This window comes from Hydra vulgaris, chromosome 12 (assembly GCF_038396675.1).
Source record: "Hydra vulgaris chromosome 12, alternate assembly HydraT2T_AEP".
NCBI lineage: Eukaryota > Metazoa > Cnidaria > Hydrozoa > Anthoathecata > Hydridae > Hydra > Hydra vulgaris.
The window spans coordinates 48,509,294-48,534,346 of NC_088931.1; the positions used below are offsets into that span (position 1 = coordinate 48,509,294).

At 29.7% G+C, this 25,053-nt stretch overlaps 4 protein-coding genes and 1 pseudogene across 4 annotated transcripts; 3 read left to right on the top strand and 2 right to left on the bottom strand.

Annotated features, from left to right (window-relative positions):
- The first annotated feature begins 367 nt into the window (after positions 1–367).
- Positions 368–1,306, top strand: LOC136088167 (uncharacterized). The gene has a single exon (XM_065811843.1). The coding sequence runs from the start codon at positions 368–370 to the stop codon at positions 1,304–1,306; it is 939 nt and encodes a 312-aa protein (XP_065667915.1).
- A 6,223-nt stretch (positions 1,307–7,529) lies between these two features.
- Positions 7,530–11,000, bottom strand: LOC136088168 (uncharacterized). The gene is made up of 3 exons (XM_065811844.1): positions 10,981–11,000; positions 9,015–9,356; positions 7,530–8,906 (listed from the first exon to the last, which is right to left on the bottom strand). Exons 1-3 carry the CDS (start codon positions 10,998–11,000, stop codon positions 8,645–8,647), a joined length of 624 nt encoding a protein of 207 aa, XP_065667916.1. The 3' UTR covers positions 7,530–8,644.
- Positions 11,001–11,139: 139 nt separating this feature from the next.
- On the top strand, positions 11,140–13,685 carry LOC136088169 (histone-lysine N-methyltransferase SETMAR-like; annotated as a pseudogene).
- Positions 13,686–15,098: 1,413 nt separating this feature from the next.
- On the bottom strand, positions 15,099–17,185 carry LOC136088792 (uncharacterized). Its single transcript, XM_065813540.1, has 2 exons — positions 16,915–17,185; positions 15,099–16,744 (listed from the first exon to the last, which is right to left on the bottom strand). The coding sequence occupies exons 1-2, from the start codon at positions 17,158–17,160 to the stop codon at positions 16,511–16,513; spliced, it is 480 nt and encodes a 159-aa protein (XP_065669612.1). The 5' UTR covers positions 17,161–17,185; the 3' UTR covers positions 15,099–16,510.
- A 585-nt stretch (positions 17,186–17,770) lies between these two features.
- Positions 17,771–19,164, top strand: LOC105845928 (uncharacterized). The gene is made up of 2 exons (XM_065813541.1): positions 17,771–18,007; positions 18,092–19,164. The coding sequence occupies exons 1-2, from the start codon at positions 17,891–17,893 to the stop codon at positions 18,956–18,958; spliced, it is 984 nt and encodes a 327-aa protein (XP_065669613.1). The 5' UTR covers positions 17,771–17,890; the 3' UTR covers positions 18,959–19,164.
- Positions 19,165–25,053: the final 5,889 nt, after the last annotated feature.

Genomic DNA, 25,053 nt, shown 5'->3' on the forward strand with positions numbered 1-25,053 from the left:
AAACTTGGAAAGCTTCAGGCGCACTTTACCTCTCAAGCACATAAAGTTGCATTAAGTGAATATTGTCACTTTCTTATGAAAAAAGGGCATATAGATCACCTTATAGATAAATTCAATAGAATTGCTCTAATAGAAGAGCAAAAAAGAGGTGCAGAATAGAAAAACTGTCGAAATTCTTATCGATACATGCAAGACTTTGGGAAGCCAAGGGCTAGCGTTTAGAGAATCGGACAGTGCTAATCAAGGTAACTTTGTTGCAGTTGTTAATCTTATCTCTCGCCACAATCCCACACTAAAAGCCTGGATTGAAGATAGAGCCCTTCGTCCATATAGAGTTACATACACGAGTCCATCGTCTCAAAATGAAATGAATAGTTTAATTGCAACTGAATTAAAGAGTAAGATCATTGATGAAATTAACAGCTCCAATTTTTTTTCCGTGATGGCCGACACTACTCCCGATATGTCACATAAGGACATAATGAGTATAGTTGTGAGAACAGCCAGTGAAAACGGTGAGATTCGGGAAAGGCTTTTGAAATCCGTTGAATGCACTGATAAGACTGGAAAAGGGATGGCTGAGCTAATTTTATCTTCTTTACATAAAGAAGGCATTGACACATCAAAGATGGCTTTTCAGTCTTATGACTACGCGAGTTCAATGTCTGGACAATTTAAAGGAGTACAAAAGTATATAACAGAAGAAGTTGACCATAATGTACCTTACATACCTTGTCAAGACCACAGAACAAACACTGCTCTTGAACATGCCTGCAATGTTAATGCTTTAATACGAGAATTGTTTAATGTCCTCGAACAGTTGCTTGTTTTCTTCACATCAAGCACAAAAAGATTTAGTCATTTAAAAGAAAAACTTGAAGACATTGACATTGCAATACAGCTTGTAAACCTGTCTAGAACAAGATGGACCGCACAAGCAAAATCTGTTAAGGCTTTAAATCAGTGTTTGGAGAAGGTTATTGATCTTCTTCAGAGCATCTCAAATAATAAGATTTTTGATACTAACACGAGAACTAAGGCAGTTGGACTTTTGAAAAAAGTAACAACTTTTGATTTCATTATTACTCTTTTCTTCATGAAGAATATCATTGAGAAGATAAAAATATTAACTGAAATCTTAGAAAGTCCAAACTTCAATGTCATTGACAGTATTAATGTAATTGAAAGTACTGCCAAGAACATACAAAATATCAGTAACGATACAGATGCTATGAACAATTTGATTGAAAGTGCAGTAATATTTTCTAGGAAATTACACATTGATGCAGAAAACGATTACGAATGACACATAGATTAATAGCAATGGAGATGAAAGCTTTTTACCGGAAAGAATTCAAAGAGGTCATTGACTCTCTAGCCATAGGTTTAACCGAAAACTCGGCAGCATTAAAGGAAATATTTGCCCCTATCACCAAAATTTTTAGTTTTCCGTTAAATAAGGATAATTTGAGTATTGAAAACTTAACAAAAGCAAGCAAACTTTTTCCTCCTGGATACAAGGATCATATTCCAGACGTTCATGTGCTGAAAGGCCAGATGGAAATTTTGATAGATATCTGTTTAGAAGTAGGTGATGGAGATTTTAACTCATCAAGAACACCAGCCAAGACGCTGCAAGACATTTTGTACCATGTTGTGAAGTTAAAGGATATACTGAAACAAGCCCATAAACTATGCATTTTTGTAATCACAGCTGCTTATGGTGTAGCATCAAATGAGCGTTCTTTCAGTCAACTCAAGATTGTAAAATCACATCTGAGAACAACAATGACTGACGAGAGATTGGATAGTCTCATGCTACTGAAGTGCGAAAAAGAACTTTGTAAAGGAGTTAACCCCGAACATCTTGTTAAAAGATGGGTTCAGTTGAAGAAACGTCATATTAAAATCAAACAGTAGACAAAAAATGATAGGGTGATGATAAAATATTGTGCGTATAAGTTTTGTAATAAAATAATATTTTCCATATTCCTTTGTACTAACTCATTTCCGCTAAATTTTAAACTGCTATATATGCTGCCAGAATGGTTTGTAAAGTTTATTGAATTTGTAAATTGTAATATTTTTTTGGACTAATACAATTTCACTATGAATGGGTAAAACTTTTAGACGTTTTTTGAATACTTTGTATATATGTAAAGGAAGCTATGTTTTGTTAATAGAAGTTAATAAATACTGATAATTGGCAATTCATGAGAGTGAGTGCAGTGTAGTATAACAATCAGTAGATTTTGTAAATAGGACAGAAATCGATTTCTTGAATTCTTGAATTATAAAAAACAGCTGTGAAAACTATGTTAAGCAGTTAGGAAAAACAAGGTCTTTTCCCCTCCCCCCCTGGAATTTTCTCACGCAACGCCCCTGTATATATATATATATATACATATATATATATACATATATATATATACATATATATATATATACATATATATATACATATATATATATATATATACATATATATATATATATATATATATATATATATATATATATATATATATATATATATATATATATATATATATATATATATATATAGAGAGAGAGAGAGAGAGAGAGAGAGAGAGAGAGAGAGTAGATTTTTCGTATGTATACTGTTTATATTATTTATCTATATTACTCTCGATTCCTTAATAAAAGGGGGAGGGAGACGTTTATGAATTTTTGGAAAATTTTCCCACCCACCTAAAGCTTATTAAGAACCCCTCCCCTCCCCCTCCTTCGTTTATTAATTTTTAATTGTTGTTAGCAAAAACTTTATAACTCAAAACTAAAAAAAAATCTGTGAAAATCGGCCTTTTTTGTTTTTATCGATGCCTGAGAATTAGAAAATAATTCTTAGTCATCGATAAAAATAAATTTTTTTAGTGTAAACAAGCTTTAAAAATTGCCAATCTGATAAATCTTGATTCAGCATATTAAATCCTATTGAAATTATGCTAAAACAGCTGTTCGAAAATGCGCATTTGACCGCAAGCCACGCTAGACGGAAAACTCCTCAGAAATATAAAATTTTTGAAAAAAAAATTTAATTTCTTGTTTTGTGTAAAATTTATCAGAGATTTACAATTCAAAACCATTTTTAAAAATTTGCTATAGAACTTCATTTAACTAAATTTTATTGAACCTTTGTATTTTTAGCTTTCTTAAAAACCGCCATAGCACTATATTTTACCTTTACTAAAAAAGTTGCGCCCAAATCATATTTTTTCATAATAAGCCATTTTATGGTGAATTAAGTAGTGACATTCTTTTAAATAAATGTCTTCATGGCCTTACCCAAAATAACAATGAATCTTTGAACATGAAAATATAGAGAGTATACCAAAAGGCTATCATCTCAAGCTTGCACAACTTCAATTTGGCATCTTTAAAGCAGTTGTTAATTTCAATATTGGTAAACAAGCTAGCGTTTTAGTTTTAGAAACAATAAATGTGAGACCTGGAAAGGTCTCATATTCATTAGTCCTAAAAAAAAATTGGTTAGAAAGATTTAGACAAATTATTCAAAAACAATTACAATTAGATATAAAAATACAGAACTCGCAAAGAAACGCAAACAAGTAATTTGTGGAAAAATGAAGAATGGATATGACAAATCCATTGAAAGAGAAGGAAACCAATTTCAAACTGGTGCATAAAATAACTCAACTTCTTTATTATATGATGATTTGCGTATTTATCTACAGTATTTTAAAGTTTTTTTATGTAAGCATTTTTAAAAGCTATATTTCTTGGATAAAGGATTTTTAAGACGCTTGCCAGCATATCGAAAAAACTAAAAGTGGTGTTAGTATGAACTCATTTTGTTGTCTTCAATGATTTAAGCGTGACAGATTTTTTTAAAAATTGAAAACAGTCCTTTAAAAGGTCAACAAAGTCCCAAAATTTGATCAAATTTTTTACCCCTACTTTGGTCCAATATATTAGCCTATTAAAAAATATTGTGAAAAATCTGCTCCACTCATATCGCAGAACAACCTTTCAAGAACAAGTATACAAAAAAGAACTGGTCAAAGTTATGTACATCTTTAGATACGTTGGCTGGGGTTTTTCAATATTTTAGTGTTTTTGGCACCTGCTACTGGTGCCAAAAACATGTATGTATGTATATAATATATATTTACCCAGGTCACTGATTCCCTGATAGTGTAACGCTGACGTAACACTTTCGTATTAATCATGCGGAAGTTATTTTATTTTAAAGATTACTTAAAAAATATAATGCTTCAAAACAAATTTATTTTATTTAAATTTTATTAACTTGTAGAGTTACAATATTGTTTGGTGCAGAGGTTAATAAATTTTATCGATGTGTCTGCCCTCTGGGTTCAATTCCTATTGGAGTCTATTTTGTTTTTTTTTAGAATAATTCTTTTTTAATTAACTAATTGATGCTAATATAATAAATAATGCTAATAATAAATAATAATATAATAAAAGACACGGCGGGTAAATAGGTAAGTAATTCACTAAATAAATAACATAAATGCGCGTAACATGCCTTGCTATTAAAGAAAAACGTTATCGTTAATGCTCATACTCTCGAGCCCTTCTTACAAGGTAGGGTGGGGTTGGGAGGTTTAGTTTATAAATCCAAAATGATATTTTTTACAAAATACACTTAAAACTATAGTGGAAAAAAGGTGAAAAATCTCTGAAATTTTTTTTCTGAGTAATTATCAATATTTAATAAAATTAACTTCATATATATAAAGTAATTAACAAAATTAACTAAAAAAACAACAATAATTTTTTTTTGGGTAAAATGATAAATCGATAATTTTTAAGTTTCATAGTATTATCTTTTAGCGTTCAAAAATTATGACCATATTAAGTTCAAACCCCCTCAATTTGAGGGGGTTGTAATTTTTATATGGTCATTATTTTTGAACGCTAAGAGATAATACTATGAAACTTAAAAATTATCGATGAATATAAGTCTAGTTGAGAATAATACAAAAATATTTCATCAACTTGTTGCTCTCACATCTGGGGCAGGTGTAGCAAAAATTTTGGGGCTTTTTTGTTCCCAGCCTCCAATCACCGCAATTTTTTGCAAACCCTCATTATTTGATATAAGTATAAACATAAAAATGTTTGGAGTTAGCTCCACGTCTGGAAGGTAGCTATCTCAAAGATTAAAAAATGCTTGATCCGCCACTGACATATATATATATATATATATATATATATATATATATATATATATATATATATATATATATATATATATATATATATATATATATATACTATATATATATATATATATATATATATATATATATATATATATATATATATATATATATATATATATATATATATATATATATATATATATATATATATATAGATAGATAGATAGATAGATAGATAGATACAGCGGTGGGTTTTAGGGGGGGTCATGGGGTTAGTAGACCCCCCCCCCTCCTTTACACTTTTTATTAAGTTTCTTGGGCTATCATATAAAAGAAAAATCTTATGTTGTTTATCCAATATTTCACAATTCATTGACTCCATGATAACGTTAGATAATCGTGTTGTTTTTCAAAAAATACTCTCAATGAATTACTACATATAAAAATTATAAAAATATATCAATGAAATTTCTTGGGATGCCATATAAAAAGAAGATCTTACGCCATTTATCCAATATATCAAAATCATTAACTCCATGATAACATAAGATTATCCTGTTGTTTCAAAAAACACTCTCAATGAAATAAAACAAATAAAAATAATAAAACCATATTCCAATTAACTTAAAACTACAAACATTTTGTGATTAACACAAATGTAACTATAAGTATTCTGTATTTTTAATAAAAGATTTCTATACATTAAATACGTTTAACTCGCAAAGGAATAAAGTAAAATCGTTAAGGAAGATCATCATTACTATTTGATGTCTTCATGCACTAACGTTTGATACTACTCGACCTCCGATTTTACTGCAATCTTTTTGTCCTGACAATGTGCCAGGTGATTTAAAAGTCATTTAAACAGTTTAGCACCTAATTTCTAATAAAAAATAGATATTAAAGCACTTAACTTACATTAAAAAGTAGCAATATATTTATATTTTTTTTATTTATATTTATTATAATTTATCTACCCAGTAAACATTAAACAGTTGGTAAGTAGTCGGCCCGATCCTAATAACCAGCTATTAGCTATAGTTGGGCCAACAGTCGGTGAAAAAAATGTAACGCTTTTACCAACACTAAGCCAACTGTTTTATAAACTGTTGGTACCATTAACGGCCGAACAGTAATAAAACAGTTGGCTAACAGTTGGTACCATTACCGGCCCAACTATATGATTTTTTTTGCGATTTTTTAAATTCGCTTTTGCACTTTAATTGAAAGTGCAAATGATATAAATATTTACAACTATCTTTACAACTTGACATAATGGTGAAAAATTAGTTGCATATTTGAAATCAAAATGAGAAATGCTATACAAAAAAAAAATTGTTTGCTCGACACCAAAAAAAAATTTTTTATTTGTTGACCTGTGCACAGTGTGCCCAGAATGTGGTTTTTTGGAAAAAATTCATAAATCCGTTATTTGTTAATGAAATCTTGTGAAAACTTTAGTATATTACTTTTTTGGGCTGAAGAATCTGATTCTGAGATTAGTTTTTACGTGTGGGCACTCTGACCCAGTAAATGGGGCAACAGTGGGGGAGGGGGAGGGGCGCCAAGAGTCATGCTCTTACTTTTTTTAAAATTTTCAAATAAACTATAAAATATAAATTAAAAAATAAAATTTTTTAAAAAAAAAATTTGTCTTTCACCGCCCCCCGCCCTATATAACAAATAGCCTCTCGATCCCCGTGACCAGTAAGCTCATAGCTAGCTAGGTTGCTTGGAAAAGGATATCATATCCAATTCATAATGAAATATGTTTGACTATTAATAATTTCAAGAAACTCATAATGAAATGAATTTGAGTTTATAATAATTTAATATTAAACACAAATATACACAGATATTAATCTTATTGATTTTATATGGTCACAGAAAACATTCTTGAATTATCATTTTTTCTTCAGTAAATATGTTGTTCACGTCTACTTTACACCCTCTTGTGGTATGTCCGAATTTTCCACATAATCCACATTGCAAAAGTCTTTTTTTACTGGCAATAATTGGATGTGTTCTTATCATCAGTCTGCAGTAAATGTCATGTGTATTGATTTGCAAAGACATCTGTCTGGCTTTACAACTTGTTCCTGATTTATAAGCCTTAATGTATTTGTTCCAACTTTCGCTTGACTGCTCGGAGTACTTAGCAATGGGTTATCCACCTGTAAGCATAAACAGTTCCCAGGCATGTGCACACATTTGATGTACGCTGGGGCTGAGCATAGCCCATGGAAATGTCTGTTTATGGAATATCATCAATCCATAACCAACTTCTTTAACTTTATCAGGATCAACTTTTTTGTATAAGTATATTGTAGTATATTGAACTTAGATAGCAAAGTCGAGAAGCTATCTTGGTCTTCTGTTTTAAGAATTATGGAACAGATTGACTTTCTTTCTTTTGGACTAAAAAAACGATCTGCTAATGGTCCATTGTTAGTGTTACCACCACTAGAAGTAAAAGAATAAAGAAGCATTCCTGTTTTTTCACGTACGTTTTGAATAACTTTTTTTTTGCTGTTTTCAGAGCAGTTTTTACCTTTATGTCCTGCTCAGACCATGTATGGGTTTGTTTACCCACAATGTGATACAAAATTTTCAGACAGTGGTCGAGTGCACGAAGCTTTTGATGCAGAATGGCAAAAAATTTTACATCTGATTCAACTATAGGTTCATGGCATTGTCCATGTCTTTCTGTATCTTTGTACAAGATTTTGCCATTTTCTAGTCTTCTCCAGGTACTGAGCACATCATTGCAATTTTTATCTATGGTGAACCCATGTAGTATACATACCAGGTCATTGGCATCACTTCTGGAACATTTGCAGTAGTGACAAAAAGCTCCAGAATCACCCACCAATAAGTCTACCATTTTGCCATCAACCATACTAATCTCTGTTTTTAAAAATATTTGTAACCCATTTTTTGAAAGAACAGGCTGAGTTTCATTTTTAGGCAGTTGACTCAGAGTTGCTTTAAAATACTCCTTAACACTCTCCCTAGTTTCTTTTGCTTTCACTAGAATAACAGGCCTGGCAAAAGTAATAGAGTTAGGGGTTGGATTAGTCCAGATTACTTGGTTTTTTGAATCTTTAATTTCAAGAGGACACCAAAAGGAACAAATATAATTTGTTCCCTTTAAGTCTGCATCTTGAGGATCGGAAAACTGATGACGATAATTGTGATTTCCAGACCCATCAAGTCCAAACTTACCCTCTACATGTATAGAATGATTTTCAGCACAAAACTCGGATATATCTAGTAGAGACTCAACAGTGTCTTTGATAACATTGTTCACTGGGGATGAAGTTTGCTTGTCGTCACTGCTTAATTCTTTTGGTAGCAAAGTACGTTTAAAGGTATCTACATCATTCCTTGTTGGCAACATTAGTTTTGGGAGAAGCTCAAGTCGCAGTTCCTAGGGAAATATACAAAATTTAAACGTACAATTATAAAAACAATTAACTACAACAGTATTTGATTGCATACTTTACATGATATTTATTTATGGATAGATCCAAGTTGTAAATTAAAGCAATTGCTTCCTGTACCGATATTGTTGAAAGTTTTACTCCTTCCATCTTCCCCCATCTTTTTTCACATCTTTGGACAACTTCTTTTAAGTATTCTGATTTATCTACACCTTGTTCACTCGCATGTTTTTCCACAATGTCCACAAAATCATCCAGAATTTTGTTGTATGTACGTTTTTCAGGTTGATCACTGGATTAAATGATAACGTTTTATGAAAAGTAAAAAAATAGCTACTGGGTGTCCCAAATAACATGATGCTTAAGAAATTCAAATATATGTCAACAGTTAAACTTTTACCTTAGTCTTTTTGATTTCCGTCCTCTTTTAGCTTGTGGAGCTCCATCTTCTTCTACATCACCCCTGGATGATGATGAGGCTGCAACAGGTAGATTTCCAGGCAGTTTTATCCCAACTTCGTTTCTCCAAATTTCCAATTCGGCCACAAGTTTATTTTGTTTCAACTTTGAATATTTTTTTACATGTCTTTCAAATTGCTTTAGAATTTTCTTGATGTTATCTTTTTCATCTTCTAAAGTTAGATTATGTCTCACTTTGATTGTTTTTAAAATTAGCTTTGATTTTTCCAATGAACTTAATTTCAATTTATGTTCAAGGTTAGTAAAATTTCTTCTAATTCTCCTTTTTTTATCAATAACATTTTATCACATGTAATCAACAGGTATTCCTGAATCGTCCGTGAAAGTTTATTTTCATAAATTACGCAACCTCAAATATCAAACTTGTACGAACAAATAAAATTCAAACTTAAATTACTCAATTTCCGGGGATAACCGGACTGTGTAATTTTTACACATAAAAATAGAAAGTCTATATTGAATGAAACATTTGAGTTTGTTTGCGGCCTCCTGCGGCCTTTTTTTTCCTGTGACTTTGTTTTAAAAAAAAATTAATATGTTTTCATATATTTTAGAATTTTTTTAGGTATAAACAAAACTGCACAAAACAAATTTTTAAACTTCAATTTCAATTTTTATTGAAGTAATTCACAAATTAAATATTATTTACAGACCAGGATAGAATTTTTTTTAAATTTATGGAGTCAATTTTGATATATAGCGTTTCAAAGTTATTGTTAAAAAACAGTATTGGTACAGTTTTAATACAAATATTTTGAGTCAACTTTTTCTTCAACTTCAAACAGCTATAAAAACAAAATGGTTTGATGAATTTATAATTTTTTTTTTTGCCATGACCTACATATGTCTTACACAACATAAATTTACAATTTAAAGTGAAAAAATAAAAGGTCAGAAAAATGAATTTTTTCATGTCCTGGGCACACTGTGCTGTGTAATAATACAGTAATAATCATTGTGATAATAGCAGTATTAATAACAATAACAACTACATTATAGTAATAACAGTATAAATTTACACCAGTAGCAATAATAAAAAAACTAGCAGTAAGCAACCCCTAATATGGGTCACGAGTAATTAAATAATTAACAACAAAAAGCACATTAATAACTTGATATTTTATCTAAAAAATTAAATACAAATTTATCTATAAATCATATTTTAACTTTGACTCATTAGCTATGTCATTGCTTATAGTTAACGTCACAAAGACCGCATTAACATCAGTTAAGTTCTTTTTAAAATATGTCAAAAAAAAGGTACCAGAAAAAGTCAAGAAAAGCCTGCAAATACCTAAAAAAAATGAAAAAAAAAATTACAATTTTTAATTAAAAATATATTATTTGCATTTTATTGTTAGTAGAATTAGGATAATATTACAGAAAATATAAAGAATAAAAAATAGCTATAACAGCCTAGGTCTATCAACACAAAACACAGTAACAATAGCGCATAGCATAAAATATTTGTAAGCACACATTACTGTGTCTCCAGAGTATTTAAAAAAGAAAATATTATAAAAAGGCTAGACAACACAATGTAGTAACACTGGCAAATAACACCACGACTTAATAAGATATTTTATCAAATAAAATACTAGGACTAAAAAGATTTTATTTATTACAATATTTGAACAATCGAGGAACAATTATAGTTCAACAATTTGAACAATTATACCATAAATGATCATTATCAATTGCGGTATTAAGAAATACGTAAGAGCTCAGTAAATACATAAGTTTTATTAATTCTCCCTCTCATCTAAGAGCGAAAAGGAAAGAAAGAAAGTGTTTCTAAAGCTGCATGTTAAAAAAAGTAAAAAAAACACGCAATAAATAGAAGTAACTGGTTTTATTATGTGACCAGTTAACAAAATTATTTTTACCTTGATTTAATTTCCAGCATTTCTTAATTATTATTATTATTATTATTTATTATTATTATTAATAAGTTACACGGACAGAACATGAACCGTAAGTTCATCATTAACTAGCAAAGCTAGTTCGTATAGCAGCATTGAAGCAACCACGGAAAATTATGTACTATGGTAACTGTTTTAGATGCGGGTGTAAATTAGTTTTTACCTTTTTCACTATTTTCAAGTAGTATTTAGGACATAGTCTGGCAAGGCATTCCATGTGTTTGCTGCACGGTTGATAAAAAAGTTATAAATTAAGCTCCAGTTTCTCTCTAACTGTTGACTAATGATTAATAGAGTAAATTTCACATCATATATAAATTTACAAAATTAAAACCATGTTTCAACAGTAAGCAAACTAATCAAGTGATGATAAAGGCAAATAAAAAAAAAAAAAAAAGGAACATAATTATGTTTGAAATTATAAAAAAATTTAAAATCATTTAAATTTAAAACTGTTATTAATTGTTACTATAAATAGTAAAGTTCATACTTTGCTTTGTTCTAAATTGTCTAAAGTAAAATTAAATTAACAGACATTAACAATAAAAAATTAAAAAAAATAGTAAACGTACTCAAATCAGTACCAGTTATACTGTGTGAAGTGACTAAAAAATATTTCAGTTCTTTCCAATTGCACTAAAAAAAAAAAAAAAAACTTGCTTAGCTAAGTTGCCTAGTTCTTAAGAACCTGAAAACAAATAAGTAAAAAAGCAAGAACAAACAAACATTTGTTTATTAAAACTACTATATTTAAACAAATTAAATTAAACAAAGAACAACATCAAATCTCCTTAAAGGCTAAGAAAAATTTTTCAGCTCAAATTTGCTTGCAGACCTTGCTTGTAAAACCATGTGAATAAGAAACACATTTAGAAAAGCCTTGAAACTACTTAAAAATGACTTATGCAATATTGAAGTTTAGAAGTTGACTGGACCAATTATTAGTAGATGTTTTTAAAAAATTCATACAAATTTACAATACTTTGTTCTTCTATATCGCATAAATCCATCATATGATAATCTGAAATGAAAAAATGTAATGAATACGTAAATACAAAGAAAAACATCATATATGACTTATATGTATATATATATATATATATATATATATATATATATATATATATATATATATATATATATATATATATACATATATGACTTATATGTATATATATATATATATATATATATATATATATATATATATATATATATATATATATATATATATTAGGTTATATAATATATATATATTAGATATATAAAAATATATATATATTAGATATATAATATATATATATTAGATATATAATATATATATATATATATATATATATATATATATATATATATATATATATATATATATATATATATATATATATATATATATATATATATATTAGGTTGCTGCAAAAATAATCTCGTTTTTCATATTTTATATTTTTGGATGAATTTTTGAATAAATTTATTATTGGCAGATGTCATGCTATATGTTATTTAAAAGCGCGTTTTTCGCTTGATCTAGTTATCGTATTGGTTTTGTTTTATAATAATTTAGTCATTTTTTACAGGACGTCAAATCTATCATGGACAAGAGACAAATTCGCACGATTTTTCTGTTCCAGTTCAAGATGGGCCGAAAAGCTGCCAAAACAGCTCGCGATATCAACACTGCATTTGGCCCAGAAACCACTAACGAACGTATGGCACAGTGGTGGTTCAAAAAATTCCGCAGCGGTGAGGAGAGCCTTGAAGATGAAGAGGGTCGCGGACGCCCGTCTGAGATTGATGACGATCAATTGAGAGCCTTAATCGAAGCCGACCCGCGCAAAACCATACGAGAGGTTGCGGAAGAACTCAACGTTCATAACTCAACAGTTGATTGCCACTTGAAGCAAATAGGAAAGTCAAAAAAGCTTAGCAAATGGGTGCCGCACAAACTGAACGAAAATCAAAAAAATCGTCGTTTTGAGGTATCGTCTGCTCTTCTTCTGCGCAACAAAAACGATCCGTTTCTCGACCGGATCGTGACGTGTGATGAGAAATGGATCCTCTACGACAACCGACGACATTCCGCGCAGTGGTTGGACCGCGATGAGGCCCCACAGCACTTCCCGAAGCTGAATCTCCACCAAAAGAAGGTTATGGTGACTGTTTGGTAGTCTGCAGCCGGTCTCATCCATCACAGCTTCCTGAATCCTGGCGAGACGATTACGGCAGAGAAGTACTGCCAGCAAATCGACGAAATGCATCAAAAGCTCCGATGTATGTGCCCGAGATTGGTCAATATGAAGGGACCAATTCTCCTCCACGACAACGCCCGGCCGCACGTCGCACAACCGACCCTGCAGAAGTTGAACGCATTGGGCTACGAAACTCTGCCTCATCCACCATACTCACCGGACCTCTCGCCCACCGACTACCACTTTTTCAAGCATCTCGACAACTTCCTCCACGAGAAATGCTTCAAAAGCCGAGACGATGTCAAAACGACCTTTGATGACTTCATCGCCTTCAGGACTTCTGAATTTTACGCTACCGGCATAAATAAACTTGTTTCTCGTTGGCAAAAATGTGTTGATTGTAATGGTTCTTATTTCGATTAATAAAGTTTATTCTATGCTGAGTTATGTTTGTTCAAAGTTAACGGTTGAAAAACGAGATTATTTTTGAAGCAACCTAATATATACAGGCTTGGACGGGAATGGCGTGCGATCACGCGCTTGGTTTGACCACGCATATTATATATATTTTTGAAAATATAACCACGGTTGCTTTTAAGTTTTAGAAATGAGTCGATAAAAAACTGTTTAAAATAGCGTTAGAAATAACTTTTTATTGTATTTCAAGTTGATCGTTGATCTTTTTAAAAACTTTTATATTACGTGAAGATTTTTAAATACTATTACTATTTTTTTAAACTATAATAATAAAATACGATATATAAAACATTTTTAAATAAATCGATTAGTTACTTGCAATGATTCTTAAAAGTGGACACTTTGTATTTAAAATATCCAAGAATGTTATTTGAATTTTTTTTTTTGTATAAGAAGTCGACAAAAATAGACGTCACGCTCAGTTGAACTAATAGGTAGAAGTTAGAAATTATTTACACTCTCGCGCAGTGATTTTAAAAGGAGGAGGCTGAATAAGTGCGAATTTCATAACTGCGAATCTGCATAAGTGCGAAGCAGTTGCAAAGACTGGCATAAGTGCGAATTGGCACAAGCGCGAACTGGCATAAGTGCGCCAAAAGAATTTGCAAACATTGGCATAAGTGCGAACTGGCATAAGTGCGAACTGGCATATGTGCGAATTAATTGCAAAAACTGGCATAAGTGCGAACTGGCACAAGCGCGAACTGGCATAAGTGCGCCGAAAGAATTTGCAAACATTGGCATAAGTGCAAACTGGCACAAGCGCGAACTGGCATAAGTGCGCCGAAAGAATTTGCAAACATTGGCATAAGTGCGAATTGGCATAAGTGCGAACTGGCATAAGTGCGAATTGGCATAAGTGCGAACTTGCCAATTCGCCACTTATGCCAATTTGCACTTATGCCAATGTTTGCAAATTCTTTCGGCGCACTTATGCTAATTCGCGCTTGTGCCAGTTCACACTTATGCCAGTTTTTGCAGTTGTTTCGCACTTATGCCAATGTTTGCAAATTCTTTTGGTGCACTTATGCCAGTTCGCGCTTGTGCCAGTTCGCACTTATGCCAGTTTTTGCAATTGTTTCGCACTTATGCCAGTTCGCACTTATGCCAGTGTTTGCAAATTCTTTTGGCGCACTTATGCCAGTTCGCGCTTGTGCTAGTTCGCACTTATGCCAGTTTTTGCAAGTGATTCGCACTTATGCCAGTTCGCGCTTGTGCCAGTTCGCACTTGTGCCAGTTCGCACTTATGCCAGTTCGCACTTATGCCAGTCGCACTTATGCAGATTCGCAGTTATGAAATTCGCACTTATTCAGTCGCCCCTTTAAAAGTATTATAGTGTTTTATTTTTGAATGAAAATATCCGCGGAAGAGAGTTAATGATCTTTTACTTATAATTAATATTAGTTGTAACAGCCTTTATGGACGACATGCATGTATATTTTATGATAAATGTAAAAGCTCTGATTTTTTAAAATGTATTTTGTTGGATTAAAAAAAACGGAATTGAGAAGACAAATACAATAACTTTAATAGTCCGATTCAGATGTTGAGCTATATTTCTCGTCAATGGAGCTTTCGTCGGAATTATCGATTGTTTCTAGTGCAGCATCAGTGCCCTCCATTGATTCAAGGCAAACCCCCCTGCGTTTATTTAGGTATATATTGAGGGCACTATTCAAAATCATCTCGTTCTTCTACGGTAAAATTTGGATCATTCCCGGCTAACAATATTGCGTCTTCCATTGTCTGGTTGCTCATTTTTAAACCACGATCACTTAGTATCAGGGTTAGTATACTGAAAATCCGTTCCACAGACGAGTTTGAGCAAGAAATGCACATTATTAGTTCAACAAGAAGAAGGTTTGGGAAAGTTTTTCTATAATAAACAAAAATTTTCTCCCATAGCAGCGCCGTTGTAACTCCTTTATACTCTGTATTTATTAATAATTTAAAAGCATTCTATTCAGAGAGAACCATTTCAACTTTTAATCCTGCGTATTCTAAAGGAATTTTAAATTCCCTTATTAATAAAGAGATGCTAGCATCGCCGTACATATTGTCTGCTGTCCAAAATTGGGGATCCAACCAACTCATTGATTCAAAGACCGTGTTTGACAACGAACTAAATCTATCGTCTATTAATGGTTTAATGATGTTGACTGCAGTTTTTCTAACTTCTATAGCAGCATTAATACTATCAAAGTTAATGTTAGTCATATCGTAAAGCTCAATGTCAACAAATTCTGCATTTGTTTTTTTTAACTCGTGGCCATCTTTGAAATAAGAAGAAACAAGAGTAGTTGTATTATCTTTGTACTTGATTCTAAATTTTAGTAAATATGAATCAAGTATATCGTCTATTGTTTCATTACTTAATTCAACCAAGTAATCCTTAGTTAGATCTATGGCTGGTTTTACCTCGTGCACCATCAACGTTTTTTTTTCGAAAACCTATGATAACGGGCTCAATTTCTCTAAGACGTCTAAGTAACCGCAAAACATGCATAACAGTCGGTAGTCATGCAAACGTTTGGAGATTCCGAAAAGTTTAGCGCGCATTTCTGCTGTGGTATTGCGATTGACAAGTGCGTTGTCAAAGCCTACAATAATTGCAGGCCAGTTATGTACCAATCTTGTCAATCCTCGTCTTCTGTGACTAACAAAGCGCGTTCCTGATATTTTGGGCAAGGTGTAATATGTAATATTTAGTGCCTCTGCTGCTTTTTTAACTTCACTTTTTAATTTTCCAGAATTGCGAAATAAATGGAATATGGTAGTATAAAATTGATCACAATCTCTATATTGAACAATATTTCTTGCACTATCTTTAATTGCCAGTTCCAAAGTACTTCAAAATGACTATGGGCATGCTTGGTTTTAAAGCCATTTCGTATGCTGTTTTTATCATCTTAAAATACGCTTCACGAATGTTTTGCTTATTATATAAAGAGTTCTGGTTATCTGGATTTATAATATGGCCTATTCCAGTTTCTTCAGTTGGGTTTCTCTTATCGATTTCCAGCGCCAGTTTATGGATATGACCTTCAAGATGACGATCAACCTATTTTAAAAATCAAAATTTAAAAATTAAAAACTTAATATAAAGACAAATTTATAAATCATCGCGGGAAAAATATTGTACTAAATATTTGTGAATAAAGTAAGTAAAAACTTAGTTGAAATTATTTACTGTATTTGCAAATTCAAATGAGCTTTTAATTTTAATCTTACCTGATGTTTTGTTACCACACTAGTTCCCTCAATAAACGCCTTCAAAGAACCAACCATTACTCCTCTAACTGAACGATCACTTAAAATAGCAAACTTGTTTCTTGCGCAAACCTTACACCATATTTTGATAACTAATCCGTTTTCTTCTGTGTAACCGATAAATTCCTCTTTCCCCCACAACAGAAATGTTTTTAAGCTCTTTGATATTGGCTTATTAAATTTAATTATTTTTGCCGCCGATGCCATTTTTAAAACCTTCAATACTTAAACTTATATTTAATTTTTAATCTGTACAAATATTCCACTCGCTGCGAAACGCTTTAATAACCTAATTTCTTTTGTTTATGAAACTATAACATTGCATTGTAATAATGTAATAATTGAAAGAATTCGCTTAGTAAGAACTATTTCTAATTGCTTTTTTTTTTTACTAATCATTGCTTGAAACGATTGAAAATTACTATTTTAAAAAGACTTTAAAATAGATTTAGTTATTAAATATTTGGTATATATGTATATATATATATATATATATATATATATATATATATATATATATATATATATATATATATATATATATATATATATATATATATATATATTATATATATATATATATATATATATATATATATATAATATATATATATATATATATATATATATATATATATATATATATATATATATATATATATATATATGTATATAATTAAATAATATATATAATACTCTTGTTTATTTATTAAATGGTCATTAAAAGTGATTTGTAAACGCGTTTCTGAAACTTTTATAAAACATCACAGAAGATAAAAGTTAATTATTTGAAACGTAAAAACGTAACTTAAAACATAGTCTATAGAATATAACTATGGTCTGGAAGTCCATTGTTATTTCTTATTGTTACGCTGCGTATGTTGAAATAACTAGTTTTTTAATCACGTGACCAAAGAGTTTGCAAAATATTTATATCATGGCGTCAAATAACGAGTTTTTAACACAGGAGTCTGCTAATTTATTGATAGATATTCAGGATGAAGGTCTTTTAGATGAAGAATTTGTTATTGAAAATATTGTAGATGCCGGTGAGGTAAGAAAATTTACGCAAGAAATATATTTAATTAAAAAAAAAGCTATGTAACTAATGCATGATTAAAGATTTCTTTTCTTATAGGAGTCAACACCAGGCAGTTTTAAGTGCGACGACTGTGGGAAAATTTGTAAATCAAAAGGGGGACTTACCCGTCACCGAAGCTGTAAACATTTACTACTAAAAGAGATCTTTGAACCAAGTAATGCAATGAGTAGCACAATACTAAGTGATTTAGTTCTGGAGTCACAAAAAAGTTTATCTGAGGATAACTGTTACAACTTAACTCGACGAGAATGTATAAAGTGTTATCACTTTATATTAACGGAAGCACTTTATGCAGACGTAAAAAAGATTTATGACGTTTTGAGTAAATCAAACAATGCAGAGAATTATTATTCCAGCTTTTACAATAAAATAGTTATCAATGCAGATGTTTACTTTCCTGAATTAGAAAAACCCAATAGTACCCTTTTAGCAACTCAACTGGCTGACAAGGTTCTTGTATACTTCAAAAGAATGCCCAACAATGAAGCAAAAAAAATAGAAAATGTAACAAATGATGAAATTGGTGCCTTGCAATACCTGGCTGGGTATGTTGTCAGAAAGTTCATAAAAAAATCGAAAAATAGCCCGAATTATAAATCCAATGAAAATCAAAATATAATAAAAATATTAAATAACGCTATTACCAAAAATACTTCAGATCAGGAATTGATCGAGGCACAAAGTCGTGGTGGACTTACAGCTGTTAATAATGAATGCCAGCAAATATTTATGAAAGCTGAAATTCAATTTCGAAATGATACAAACATTAATCATTTGCAAGAAATCGACATTAACAGAATGACAGTAGAACTACTGAAAGATATAGAAGTAGTAAGCTTTTATAACTCTATCTTGACAATATGTGGAGTTGATATTGATAATTATGTTAGTAAAACCTTTTAGAAAATATGATAAAACTTTACTTTCGAGTGCGAGCATTTTCTTTGGCTAAAGACATTACCACCAAACATAAACTAAAATTGAAACAAAAAAATAGTAAGGGTGGACTTCGTAAAAAGCTTAAAAAGCAATCCAAAGAGTAACAAGCACAATTGTATATGTCACTTTCTATGTGTTTAGTTGCATTAATAAAATTATATATTTTAAAATATGACTAATTATTTTCATGTGTTCCTAGATTCTCTTGCTTTTTTTTCTTGCTCCTATACTTTTTTCCTAATGGTTCCTCAGAAGCAATTCTCCACGATACTTTACGCTTTTGTTTATGAGCTCCTATGCTATTTCCAGTAACAGGGGCTACAGATCGTTGCATTCTGATCGCATTTGATTGGTATCCGAACTGAGTGAGGGTAGGGTTGTCATTTCTGCGACCAAGGCTGCGATGCCTCCCAAAGTATTCCTCCAGGATATCTTGGGTAAAACGTTCAGTCAATACAAAAGGCATATTACTAGTTAATAAAAACTTGGTTACTTCAATTAATGAATTCACAGTTATATGGAGACCTTCGTATGTTTGTAATGAAATAAACATTTTTTCACGTTCACCCTGATGGAAAGTCCCAGTTCTATTTTTAATATTTTCTTGCCGAGTTTCTAAGTATTTTAAAAAGGTGTTCCTGAGCCAATCAAAGCGAAAATTGTTAACATTGCGGTAGGGCAACAAAAACTCTTTTCTTTTCAGAATGCCTTTGGTTTGATTACGAGTAATCGTACAATCAAAAAATTTATCCATTAATTCACATATCTGTGCTGTTACATGGGTTTCTTGTGGATATTTTAAGCATAAGACATTTGAAACACTTTGGCTAAGAATTTGAGCTGCTAAGCGAACATTCATGACAGAAAAAGAATTTAAATGAACATGTTCTAAGGTCAATTTAGGCAGCAACTTTAAATCTCTGAAAATATCATCATTCACTAATTTCACAAAATAGCTCCATATAACTTTTTGTTCATTCCACAAGTTACGTTTTTGATTTTCACTATCTCCAGAATGATGTAGCGAATTTCTAAATGTTTTTATAAGATGTGGTGCATCAGAAAAAAAATAAATGTAACAATCTGCAAATATATTTTGTGAACGGTAAACAACTAATGATTCTATATTATCCATGCCTTTGTGCATTTTGTTGAACAATCGATTAGGAGAAGCACCATCAGACACAACAGCAATTACTTTAAGAGCACACTCTAATTCTAACACAGACACTACTTTCCAAAAAGTAGACATAATTTGGCTCGCAGTAATACCTTTAGTAGCAAAATATGCCAAAGCAAACTTTAAATCGGAAGCAACACCTCTAACATAGTAAACTAAGCAATGGGAAGCAAGGTCATCAATGTCTTTGAAAGTGCTATAATTTAGATGTGGATCTCCAAGATCAACAAAGCCAATAGGCTCATTTGAGTGCTTGTCGTACACTAAATTTTCACTAATTTTGATTTCATCAAAAGAGAGTACTATAAATCTTTGGACCTCATTTAAGTTTTTAGTTATCATTTTTAGTTCTTCAATTACATTAGGATTAAACCCCACTGATGGGTGTATTGCATTTTTGTAAACACTAAAAGTACGGCGACTTGGCAAAGTGAGTATCATGGAATTTCTAAGTTCGTCATATGCCGATGCTGATTTCATGGAAAGAGATAAGCAGAATCTAATAATCATAGGATGATACTTTAAACTCTTCTGAATAGTAGAAGCCTTTTTTTTGCTCTTCCCAGAATAATTTCATAAATGGTGTCATAATCTGGTTGTTGGATTCCATAATGTGATTTATATCATTAATAAAATCTTTGTTAAGTTCCACACCCTTTGCATTAATTTCTTTTCTCATCCGATCAATTTTTTCTTTTAATTCTTTTGTTTGAACTCGTTCTTGTTGTAACGCAAGAACAATTCTGTTCTTTGATGTTTTTGTTAGAGGAGCTTATAACTTTGCTGCAGCGTTATTAATCTTTATTTTAGATTTAAATTGTTTTTTCAATACTACTTCAAACTTTTTACAAACATCACATTCACTTTCTTCATGTAAAACCCTACAATCTTTATGTCGTTTTAACTCTTTATATTGCATGGGAGATAATGTATCAAGGTCGTAATCAAAAGGTATAACATGATTTAATACACTGGAATTTATTATTTCTTGTTCCATTCCTTTGCAAACATTGAACAGTGATATTTTTTTCAAGTTTTCTTCGCTCAGCTGTGAATGTTTCGTGTGATTTCACAGGTAAATTCAATGTTGGAACTGAACCAAGTTTCAATGTTTTGCGACCAGATTCTATAAGTGTATCAATCAATATATTTTTGCTTTAATAACTGCATACATATAAACAATATATAATAGTTAAATATATATATATATATATATATATATATATATATATATATATATATATATATATATATATATAAATTATTATAAATCACTTATCAATTTCACAATGTTTCGTCAATAAAGACTATCCAGAAGTCTATTCAGAAATTTATTGAAGAAACATTGTGTAAAAAATTTAAATTGATAAGTGATTTAAAATAATTTTTTATTGCTCTGTTCTTTTAAGAACATTGAGCACTCTATTTTATAGAATACATTTATAATTGTTGTTATAAATATATATATATATATATATATATATATATATATATATTATATATATATATATATATATATATATATATATATGTATATATATATATATATATATATACATATATATATACATATATATATATATATATATATATATATATATATATATATATATATATATATATATATATATATATATATATATATATATATATATATATATATATATACACACACACATATATGTATAATATATATATATATATATATATATATATATATATATATATATATATATATATATATATATATATATATATATATATATATATATATATATACTGCCTAAGGAACCTTTGGGTTGTGTTATTCTCACATAGCCCAACTAATGATTCATACAGTAACTAGAAAATTTTTGCTGCTTACCTTGCAAATATGTTACAAGCCTCAGGCATTTTGCAGAGGGTAATTAAGAATCAAAAGGTGCATACTTAATTAATTTATATACATATATACATACATACACATATATGAATGTATATATGTATATACATAAACTTACTTGTCAACTCAAAATCTTCAGGTTTAAAATGACGTTCACATATAACACGACCTGCATCAATCCTCTCCTGTAATGACTTATCAACTTTACGATATTTATTTAAAACTTTAACAATATCATTTTTCCAGTCAGAATCACATTTTCTTGTTGGAATTCGAAAGCTGCTCATAAAGCTGTGCTTATTTGTATTGGAAACTGTACAAGTTGGAAAAGCACAATTCCTTCCAGGCATATCTTGTTTGAAGCTTTGAAAAAAACTGTGAACTTTGTTTGTTTGGTTTGTTGGAACTTTGTTGATTGTTTGAACTTTGTTTGTTTGTTTGAACTTTGTTTTGCAAACTCTTTGATCACGTGACTCGAATAAGCGCGAACAATAACATACAACAATAGACTTCCAGACCATAGTTATATTCTATAGACTATGCCTAAAATAACTATCGCCTCGAGTTCGATTTTTTTTAGTTTAGTTAAAGTTTTTTTTATCTTTTTCGTTAATATTCTTTTTTTTTATATTTATTTAATGTTCCTTTTAATTTAGTTTTGTTAATATTTTTTTAACGCATTTCTCAACTGCTTTAAAAAAACCTAACTTCATATTGTCAAAAACGTCTAAGCAACCGTGGTCAAATTATATAATTTTTTTTTTATGTGTGTGGTCAAACAAAGCGCGTAATCGCACGCCATTCCCGTCCAAGCCTATATATATATATATATATATATATATATATATATATATATATATATATATATATATATATATATATATATATATATATATATATATATATATATATATATATATATATATATATATATATATATTATATATATATATATATATATATATATATATATATATATATATATTATATATATATATATATATATATATATATATATATATATATATATATATATATATATATATATATATATATATATATATATATATATATATATATATATATATATATATATATATATATATATATATATATATATATATATATATATATATATATATATATATATATATATATATATATATATATATATATATATATATATATATATATATATATATATATATATACATATATATATATTTACTTATATACATACAGAAATACTCACGTAAACATACTATATACACACATATACATTTTAACTGTATTTTAACTCTTATTAATAGTTAAAATAGAGCTAAAACGTCTAATACAACTACAACAATGGTGCCATCATAAAATTAAATTAAAAACTCTAACAAATATCAAAATTTATATCTGAATGTGTAACTAATGGATAAAAGTAAAATATATGTACTTACATGTGTAACGGTTAAATTAAAAGGTGAAGGAGAGTTTGAGTTTAAAAGTTTAATTATAAAACTAAACTAACTCTATTCACTTAGACCACTCGACTAAACATTTACATATAATACAATTATAAATACATTTATAAAACTCACGGGAAACTTTTACGATTCAAAAACATGCGGTATACAGTCGGTTAATGGTTGGCACGCAATGCCGACAGTTAGCCAACTATAGCCAATACTGGCCCGTCAGTTGGACCAACTAAAGCGAATTTATTGGGTATAGATTAAAAAACAAACTCACTCACAATATTGTGTTATCTTTATTTGACCTTTTTAAATTATTAGTATTTTTTATTCTTGATTACAATGTTAAACTAACATCATTATTCAATATAATTCTAACAATTAACAAAAAAACTGAACAAATAATAATAATGATGATGAGAACAATTATGCTTCTACACTTATTGGCATAAATAAAAGGAAATGTTTAATCTACATACGCTTTAAACCCAGTCACGCAAAATGAATGTCAGGTCAAAATCGTAAAATAAGTATAAAATTGTTACCAAAATAAATAAAAATAAGTGAAGTAAATGAAGGAATAAAATATAAAATTAAATGTACAAATGAGTATAAACTATAAAATCCAATACTCTGTAATGCTTGACTAATACAATAAAAACATTGTAACAATAAAACATATTTCAAATAAAATATATAAAATATCAAAGAAAAGTAAAGATAACTAGAAAAACCATCAAGCATTTTTAGCTAACGCTTTAGGCACGTTTTGCACAACCACCTTCTCTGTCAGGAGCTTGCATTAGCCATCGCTTTATGGACCTCTCGACATCTGTATTACATGCTCCTTTTTCATGTTTTCGAACCGCAACTGTTAAATTTAAAACAAGGTATTTAAATGTGACCCACTTAATTACCACAAAATAATTATCTATTAATTTACTAACTGTTGATTATGCCAGGAATTTGTTTTAACTTTCCAAAGGCGTGCTGCTTAACTGCAGATTTACCCATTTTTAGTTTAAGTAAATGATATAAATATAACTATATTTATGTATTAATATAATTATACGTATATCATTTATGATATACGTATTGGCGTTGCACACTGCCCAACATTTTGCTTTAAGAACTGATAACACAAAAAATTAATGTGAAAAATTAACTTTATTAAATCAAAATTACGTACGCTTGAACAATCGTAACATAAAAAAAAATCACGTAGATTTAAAGAAAAGTTAACATAAAATAGTTCTGGCTAAAATAATAAGTAGATATCTAACCAAATTATGAAGAACAATGAACATGTTTTATATTATTTTCTGAAAATGTACTTTTTATAACTTTGTGCTCTTTGCACCAAGGACTTCTGCTCTGGAGCTTTTAAATATAAGAAAAATTCAGGATTCTCCTGGTCAAAATACCTATGTTGGCAACTCTAAGTATAACATTACCAAGACTTGGTAATGTTGGTATAACCTATGATTTGGTCCAAGTCATAGGTTATACCTCATTGAAATATAACATTTGCCGAATG

Bases quoted from the DNA above. Each gene is read 5' to 3' on its own strand.
- LOC136088167 (XM_065811843.1), top strand. From the start codon at position 368: ATGAATAGTTTAATTGCAACTGAATTAAAGAGTAAGATCATTGATGAA.
- LOC136088168 (XM_065811844.1), bottom strand. From the start codon at position 11,000: ATGCTGGAAATTAAATCAAG. The intron at 9,357-10,980 runs GTAAAAATAATT...TGATAAAAAAAG, and splicing joins ATGCTGGAAATTAAATCAAG to GAGAATTAGAAGAAATTTTA. The intron at 8,907-9,014 runs GTAAAAGTTTAA...CATTTAATCCAG, and splicing joins CGGAAATCAAAAAGACTAAG to TGATCAACCTGAAAAACGTA.
- LOC136088792 (XM_065813540.1), bottom strand. From the start codon at position 17,160: ATGGCATCGGCGGCAAAAATAATTAAATTTAATAAGCCAATATCAAAG. The intron at 16,745-16,914 runs GTAAGATTAAAA...TTTTTAAAATAG, and splicing joins GTGTGGTAACAAAACATCAG to GTTGATCGTCATCTTGAAGG.
- LOC105845928 (XM_065813541.1), top strand. From the start codon at position 17,891: ATGGCGTCAAATAACGAGTTTTTAACACAGGAGTCTGCTAATTTATTG. The intron at 18,008-18,091 runs GTAAGAAAATTT...CTTTTCTTATAG, and splicing joins ATATTGTAGATGCCGGTGAG to GAGTCAACACCAGGCAGTTT.